At 41.1% G+C, this 9,061-nt stretch overlaps 1 protein-coding gene across 1 annotated transcript in view; it reads left to right on the top strand.

Moving 5' to 3' along the window:
* POLR3B (RNA polymerase III subunit B) overlaps window positions 1-9,061 on the top strand; it is a 150,421-nt gene that overhangs the window by 4,647 nt on the left and 136,713 nt on the right. The window contains exons 2-4 of the mRNA XM_004374017.2: window positions 4,544-4,576; window positions 8,052-8,108; window positions 8,194-8,258. Coding sequence (XP_004374074.2) covers window positions 4,544-4,576; window positions 8,052-8,108; window positions 8,194-8,258 — 155 coding nt within the window. The remainder of the gene's footprint in view (window positions 1-4,543; window positions 4,577-8,051; window positions 8,109-8,193; window positions 8,259-9,061) is intronic.

Below are 9,061 nucleotides of genomic sequence, written 5' to 3' on the forward strand. Positions count from 1 at the left end.
GCATATGAGCAATTGATGGTCTGTTCCGCAGTCGGCCCCTGGCCTTGTTCTGACAATACTGAGCTTTTCCATTGTCTCTTTCCACAGATGTAGTCGATTTGATTGCTGTGTATTATATCTGGCGAGGTCCACGTGTATAGTTGCCATTTATGTTGGGGAAAAAGGTATTCGCAATGAAGAGGTCATTGGTCTTGCAAGATTCTGTCATGCAATCTCCAGCATCGTTTGTCACCAAGACCATATTTTCCAACTACCGATCCTTCTTTGTTTCTAACTTTCACATTCCAGTTGCCAGTAATTATCGATGCACCTTGATTGCATGTTTGATCAATTTCATACTGCAGAAGTTGTTTAAAATCTTCAAGTTCTTCATCTTTGGCGTTAGTGGTTGGTGTGTAAATTTGAATAATAGTCATATTAACTGGTCTTCTTAGGCATGTGAATAGTACCCTATCACTGACAGTGTTGTACTTCAGGATAGATCTCGAAATGTTCTTTTTGACAGTGAACGTGATGCCATTCCTCTTGAACTTGTCGTTCCCAGCGTAGTAGACCATATGATTGTCTGATTCAAAACGGCCAGTACTCGTCCATTTCAGCTCACTAATGCGTAGGATATTGATTTTTATGCATGCTATTTCATTTTTTGACGATTTCCAATTTTCCTAGATTCATACTTCGTACATTCCACGTTCCAGTTATTAATGGATGTTTGCAGCTGTTTCTTCTCATTTTGAGTCATGCCACATCAGCAAATGAGGGTCCCAAAAGCTTGACGCCATCCACACCATTAAGGTCAACTCTACTTTGAGGAGGCAGCTCTTCCCTAGTCTTTTGAGTGCCTTCCAACCTGAGGGGCTTATCTTCTAGCACTATATCAGAAAATGTTCTGCTGCTATTCGTAAGGTTTTCACTGGCTAATTTTTTTCAGAAGTAGACCACCAGATCCCTCTTCCTAGTCTGTGTTAGTCTGGAAGCTCAGCTGAAACCTGTCCACCATGAGTGACCCTGCTGGTACTTGAATATGGGTGGCCTAGCTTCCAGCATCACATCAACACTCTGTGATGTAAATTTCTTGCCTGAATTTATACAGCTATGAAGGGAACCAGTACCACAGTTCCAGTCTCATGAATCAGGAATAAAAGTTTCTCTTCTTGGCAAAATGGATACAAACCACCACCACATTTTAAGGATTTTGACTTCTAAATACTATCAAATCTGAAGCTTCCTTCCCAATGTTCTCTAAATCTGAATGCTGTTGTCTCCTACTTTGAAACTGACCTACCTGGCTTCTGACTTGTCCCACTCCAATTTATCCTCTGCTGTGGGTTAGAATCAACTTTGTAGCTAGAGTAATCAGTTTAAACACACAAGTATAGTCATGTGGATATTCTTCAATCTCTGCCCATTGCTCTTAGGACAAAATCTAAAGTCTTTACCATATTTATAAGGCTTCCTTTAATCTGGCTACTCCTTATATCTACAGCCACTTTTCCACCATTCTCACCCCCAGCCTGAGATCTTTCTGCTGTACTCATACAGTTTCTCATTCCACTTTGTAGGTTAAGTCCTATTTAACTGTGATATGACTTCCTCAGGGAGACCTATGATTCTCCCAGATAATGTTAGATCACCTTGCTGCTTGTTGCCATAGTATCCTGTTCTCCATTAACACTGGTAGTCACTTGTTTTTCTTCCCACTAGACCATATCTGTTTTATTCTCAGCTATGTCCTCAGTTCTTGACCCATAATACATTTTTATGGAATGAATGAGGTGAGTGAATGTGATGAGTAACTATATTGCCTTTCCAAAGTAGAGGTATTGAGAATGGCATTAAGGGTCTCAGAGCGCTGTTTCTCATTTATACTGCTGAGGATTTGAATATTGAATATTATCTTTGCATTTTTGGCTTTGAGATGTTGTTAGGTGCCATCAAGTCGATTTCTACTCTTAGCAACCCCATGTGACAGATTAAAACTGCCCCATAGGGTTTTCTAGGCTGTAATCTTTGCGGGAGCAGATCGCCAGGTCTTTCTCCTGCAAAGCTGCTAGGTGAGTTCAGACCACCAAACTTTTGGTTAGTAGCTGAGTGCTTAATTGTTGTTGTGCCACCAGGACTCTTGAGGTAAACACTGTAATTTCAGTGTTGGACAAATGAAGATTAATCTGAACAGTACTTTATTAGAGAACTTCTCTAATAGTGCAAAGTTTTCTCTGAATGAAAAATGACTTCCTTTCAAGAGATTAAATACTATTTAATTTTCCAACTTGAGGGCTTTCTCTGTAACTTTTTAAAATTTTATCCACACTAACCATGCCTAGTATATTTTTCTTTGCTTTGTGCGGTAGCATGGAAGCATGGTAGGAGAAATACATAGCTCTGGAGCCATGTAATCATTTATTTGTTGAACAGATATTTATTGAGTGCTTACTGTGGGCCAAAGGAGCCCTGACAGCACAGTGGTTAAAATGATCGACTGCTAACTGAAAGGTCAGTGGTTCGAAATCCCTGGTGGCTCCGTGGGAGAAAGATGTGGCAGTCTGCTACCGTAGAGATTTACAGCCTTGGCAACCCTATGGGGTTGCTGTGAGTTGGAATTGACTCGATGGTAGTGGGTTTGGTTTTGGTTTTGGTACTATGGGCCAGGTGGTGTACCACTCCCAGCGTTTGGACGGGTTCAAAAAACTTGTTCCTTATCTTCTAGGAGCTTACAGGTTTTTAGGGGGAGACATGTAAGCAGGTGGATAGCATGCACTATGTACTATGATAGAAGCAGGCAGAGGGGTATATTGGTATTCCAAATGGGACGTGGGATTGTGACGACTCAAGTGAGTCTTGACAGACAGTGATGGAGGGTTGTGTTGGGGGAGACATTCCATATAGAAGGAGCACCATGAGCAAAAGCCTAAAAGTGTAAAAAGACCTTGCATGTAGTTCACTGCAAGAGGTGAGGCCGGAGAAGTATGCAGGCTTAAGGTCACAGAGGATGTTATATGCCATGTGTGGAGAGTAGACATCATGAGGATGGTAGGGAGGCACTGGAGAGTTATGAGGTAGAGAAAGACATGACATGACTAGCCGCACACCTGAGAAAGTTCCCTCTGGCTTGAGTGTTGAGCATGGACTGGAGGAAATATCATAGTAGTCCAGGTAAAATTATGAGGGCCTCAGCTGACCCAGTATCAAGGACCGAATGTGAGAAAAGTTAAAAAGAGGTAGGTTCAGTAGGACTAATTTTCTGACTGATCAGGAGAAGCCAAGGAAAGAGGTATGAGGAGTGATTCTTACATTTCTAAGTTGGGAGTGGCTGAGATCAGCAATAGAGCAAGCAGAGCTGGCTGGGGGAAGGTATTGGTTTTGATTTGGGACATACTGAGTTTGAGTAGCCTTTGATTCCTCAGGGTGTTGCTGCCCAGTCAGTAGTTGTAGGGCACATACCCATACTCATTTGCTCACTACAGCAGTAATATTCATTCACTGATTCATTTATTTTTCCAGTATTTATTGGTCACTATGAGTCAGAATCTACTTGACGGCAATGTTTTGGTTTTATGTACCAGACACTGTGGTAACCAAGTTAGACAGGGCCACTACCCTTGCAAGAGTTTACATTTGGAGCTGGGACTGGAGGTGAGATGAGGGCTAAACAAGTGTTATCTGAAATCCCCCATACCCAGCTCCTAGTTGAGAATGAGAAAAGAAGTCACCAGGCATAGAACTTGGAGGAAAACCAACATTTACAGGGTAGGCAGAGGAAAAGAAGACCAAGTAGGCACAGTCAGAGGGAAGGAAGACATAGGAAGAGAATGTTGTCTCAGAAGTGTTGCAGAAAGGGAGTGATTGGCATGCTCAGTGCATTGGAAAGGGTATGTGAGTTGAGGCTAAGGGGAAGGTCTTTGGAGTTGGCAACCTTGCTAGAGCAGCTTCCCTGGCAGGTGGATCAGAACCCTGGTTATAAGGGGTTGAAGAGGAGTGGGAAGTGAGGAACAGAGAAGCTAAGTAGAGACCATTTTTCGGGAGCCGTTAAGCCAAAGGGCAGGAGAAGAAAGTAGCTGGGAGGAATTACTGGGTTAAGAAAGTTGCTCATCTCTGAGTAGCCCTGAGATGTGCTCCGAGCAGGCACTAGTTGAGTGAGAGTGAGAGGGAGGGAGAGCACCCACTGGGGTCCCCACCAGACTCTCTGAGGTTTATGTTTTCTTCTCAGACTGGTAAACCCAGCTTACTCAGGAATCGTTGTGAGAATAACATAAAGTATGAGAAGTGCTCAGAAGCTTGGCTCATCAAGAGAAGATTACATTATATTCTCTTGAAGCAATGCGAGATATAAAAGATTAAATTTTACTCTATTTAAGGAATCTGGGCTACACACATACACATATTTTAGAAAAATTTCCATAAAAGTGGTTACAGTTTAAAATTTGTCCTTCTGACTTACTTTCTTTTGCTTACTGTAGAAAAGCACACTGGTACGTTAAAATAACATTCTGAAAATACTGTGGCTGCTGGTACAGAGTTCTGATATTCTTATTTTGGTTCACAGGAAAAGTGGAGGCTGCTTCCAGCATTTTTGAAGGTAATTCTTCTACATTTACTATTTATTGGATATTTTTCACATTAAAAAAGTAAAGAAATAAGCCTTTTTTTTTAAATTAAATTTTTATCACCAGCTAACATTTTTTTAACTGTGTACTTTGCTATGTTTTGGAAGTACAAGGAAGTAGAAAGCAGAATCCCTGCCTATATGGTGCTGGAGGTGGTTGGGCTGTCAGGGTGCAGGTGTGTGATAACTTAAGTTCAGAGGTAGGAAATAGTATACACAGTAGCGTGGCACGTGAATAATAAAGGCCAGGGTGCTACTGGCAAAAGAGTGATGCCATGGATAGTCACAGAGGGCCTCCCAGATGAGCTGAGACATGAACCACATCTTAAAAGATTTGGATTTCAAAGCATTTACAAAGCTGAAGGGTGGAATGCAGTCTGTAGGAAACAGGGACCAGGTCCATTTGGCTGGAATGGATGGGTGGGTATTTAGAGGAACTGTTGAATATAAGATTGGTGTAGGGCTTCAATTCAGTCTAAAGAGCTTGTGCTAAGAATAGTGGGAGCCAGACAATGATGGCCCCTTCCTTAATGGAGAAAGGAGCCCTGCTTAGCTGCTAACAAAAAGGTCAGCGGTTTGAACCCACCAGCCGCACTGCAGGATAAAGATGTGGCAGTCTGCTTCCATAAAGATTAAACCAAACCCGTTGCTGTTGAGTTGATTCCAACTCATAGTGACCCTGTAGGATGGAGTAGAACTGCCCCGTAGGACTTCCAAGGAGTGGCTGGTGGATTTGAACTGCTGACCTTTCGGTTAGCAACCGAGCTGTTTAACTGCTACCCCACCAGGGCCCCTCCATAAAGATTACAGCCTAGGAAACCCTATGGGGCAGTTCTGCTCTGTCCTATAGGGTCTCCAGGAGTTGGAATCGACTCTATGGCAATGGGTTCCTTGATGGAACTTAAAGACTCGCAGGGAATTACAAATTTGATAGATGTTATGAAGGAGGAAATACAGAATGCTATAGAATACCTAAGTTGGAAGTCAGGAAACGTACCTTCAAGGAAGGGACATTCCAACATGATTTGAAAAATAAATAGAGTTTTGTCTGGCTATGTTAGTTTTTAGGAGCCCTGGTGGCGCAGTGGTTAAGCGCTAGGCTGCTAACCAAGGTCAGTGATTGAACCCACCAGCTGCTCCATGGAAGAAAGATGTTGCCGTCTACTTTCTTAAAGGTTACAGCCTTGGAAACCCTGTGGGGCAGTTCCACTCTGTCCTATAGGGTCGCTATGAGTCAGAATTGACACAACGGCAGTGGGTTTGGGAGTTTAAGTTAGGTTTTACAGGCAGAGGGAAATGAGGCTGAAGAAACTATCTAAGTGAAATTTCTGACCAGATTTGAAAGCCATGTTCAGCATTTTGGCTTTTCTTCTAATGGCAATAGGAAGCCATTGAAGAGTTTTTCGGTAGGAGGGTAATAGAGAATGAAATAAAACAGTAGTCAGGTCAAGGGAAAGGTTTTTTTGTTTGTTTGTTTTTAATAAAAATATTTTTAAGGAACCTGTATGTAAGGAGAGGAGAAGGGGCAATATTTTTGATTCAAAAAGAGACAGTCAGTGGCACACAGTCGAAGAAGAGGTGGGAAAATAGAGACATAAGACTATAGTTATTTATTCTGTTTATGTATTTTAAAGTCAGTTCTTTAGTCAGACCACCTTAGAATATATTTGTCCCTGAACAAAAGTATAAAGATTTTAAGTTTAGTTAACTAAAGACAGGACGCAAAGCTTACGAGGCTGCCATTGCTGTTGGCCAACAGAACCAAGACTCAGAGAGGCCTTGTTAGGCTGGGATGAGAACAGTGAAGAGGCATGCAGGTAAATCTCTGTGTTTAGTTTTGTACAAGTACCAAATGGAGTGCACCTGACTTAATAGCATTTTTTGTGTAAAGATAAAAAATCACCCTTTGAGTTTTAGTTGACTGAAAGCTCAGCATGAGCCAGTAATGTGACCTGGTTTCTTTGATGGAAGTGGTATAACGTCCAGAATGAGGGAGGTAGTGGCTCCACCTGGCACTGTTCAGACCATGTGGAGAAGGTTGTCAGTGAACACAGGGTACCCATGTGAAGAGGAACATTGACGAGCTGAAGTGCACCCAGGAACAGGCCATCGGTAGCTGAAGAGTCTAAAAAAGCACGCATGTAAGAAATAGTGGAAGGGCCTGTTCAGCCTGGAAGTGAGAACATGAAAGAGCGATGCCGTAACTAAACAGACTGTCCCAGAGAAGGCATTTTCTCCAGGAAAGACAGTTAAGTCTGAGGGGTGGAAAACACAGGAAGTCAGACCTCAGATCATTATAAGGGTAATTTTTTTTTTTTTTTTTTTGCTGTCAGGACTGTTTCAAAATGTAATAGCTGCTTTGTTAGCTAGTGAGATCCCCAATAAAGAAGTATGATTAAAGCAAAGGCTCTGTGATTATCTGTTAGGAATATTCTAGCAGTGTTGAACAAATTCTCTTTGAAGATGAATATTTTTAAAAATGAATACATACAGTCCTTTTCAGTCTGAAGACTGTGGAGCCCATGGGTTTGTTTCTGTGTTTCCCATAGCAATACACAGTGCTATCTATGTAGTTGTTGCTGCTTGACACCCATAGGAAAGGGAAGCTGCTGCTAACTTGTGGCTCATCTTAGGTTCTCTTTCAGTTTCAAATGCAATTATTTCCAACTTTTCCAATAGGATCCTTATTTTTTCCTCTCAGTCTTCCATAAATATATGGTTAACCAGGGGTTGGGTATGTGAGAGTCATGAGATTGCACAGATAGGAGAAAGACGAAAAAGGAAATAGACATTGTTTAAGGGTTGAAGAAATGATGCTCAATTACTATATTTTCTCTTGGATATTTTTGAAAGTGCAAAGTATGCAGAGAAAATTCTGCCTTGTTTATTACCTTATGGGGAGTCCATAGGTATATTCAGAATACTCTTATCTTGAATTCCAAGGGTCAAGTTGCTTCTCTAGGAGGAAAATTTTGAAGATGTACTGCTAGTAAGTTGGAGGAGAAATAAAATGAGTATATATCATAAATGAAGAAGCCCTGCTGTTGGAGTGGTTAAGTGCTCAGCTGCTAACCGAAAGGTCTGGTGGTTCGAACCCACCAGCCAGTCCGCAGGAGAAAGATGTGGCAGTCTGCTTCCACAAAGATTGACAGCCTTGGAAACCCTGTGGGGCAGTTCCACTCTGTCCTAGAGGGTTGCTATGAGTTGGAATTGACTCAGTGGCAACAGGTTTGGTTTTGGTTTTTTTATACATTAATGAAAAGTTTTACTAAATAAAATTCATAGATTTTTTTTCTCAATTTTTTTTTTTTTTTTTGTGTGTGTGTGTGGTATATAAATGTTTTTTCCAATTTAGTTTTGAGACAAATTTGATGGTTACCTATAGTTAGAGTCTATTATATAGTCTGCTATTTTGTTGCTAATTATTTTTTACTTTTTATCTGTTTAGGTGAAAGGCCTTGTGAAGCAACATATAGATTCATTTAACTATTTCATTAACGTAGAGGTAAGCATCAAATCATAGAAAGAGACATGAGGTAACAATTAATTGAAAGCCTGTATCTTTCCTAATTTCTTTTCCCCCACTGCAGATAAAGAAGATAATGAAAGCAAACGAAAAGGTTACAAGTGATGCTGACCCCATGTGGTATTTAAAGTAAGGAATCAACTATTTTTAGTTTGCTGTTTTGATTAAGTCTAACAGTTAAAAAATACTTGTGTTGTTAGGTGCTATCTACTGTTTTCTGACTCATAGCCACCCTATGCACAACAGAGTGGAACACTGCCCGGTTCTGCGCCATCCTCACAATCGTTGCTGTGTTTGAGCCCATTGTTGCAGCCACTGTGTCAGTCCATCTCGTCAAAGTCTTCCTCTTTTTCGCTGACCTTCTACCATACCAAGCATGATTTCCTTCTCCAGGGACTGGTCCTTTCTGATAACATGTCCAAAGTACATGAGATGAAGTCTCGCCATCCTCGCTCCCAAGAAGCACTCTGGCTGTACTTCTTCTACGACAAGACTTGTTCATTCTTCTGGCATTCCATGGTATATTCAGCAGTCTTTGTCAACACCATAATTCAAAGGCATCAATTCTTTTTTGGTCTTCCTTATTCACTGTCCAGCTTTTGCATGCATACGAAGCGGTTGAAAAGATCATGACTTGGGTCAGGTACACCTTAGTTCTCAAAGTGACATCTTTGTTTTTAAACACTTTAGAGATGTCTTTTGCAGCAGATTTGCCCAATGCAATACATCGTTTTATTTCTTAACTTCTGCTTCCATGGGCATTGATTGTGGATCCAAGTAAAATGAAATCCTTAACATCTTCAGTGTTTTCTCCGTTTATCTTAATGTTGCTTATTGGTCCAGTTGTGAGGATTTTTGTTTTCTTGATGTTAAGGTGCAATCCATACTGAAGGCTTTAATTTTGAACTTTATCAGTAAGTGCTTCAAGTTCT

Source organism: Trichechus manatus, unplaced genomic scaffold (assembly GCF_000243295.1).
Source record: "Trichechus manatus latirostris isolate Lorelei unplaced genomic scaffold, TriManLat1.0 scaffold00027, whole genome shotgun sequence".
NCBI classification, from domain to species: Eukaryota; Metazoa; Chordata; class Mammalia; order Sirenia; family Trichechidae; genus Trichechus; species Trichechus manatus.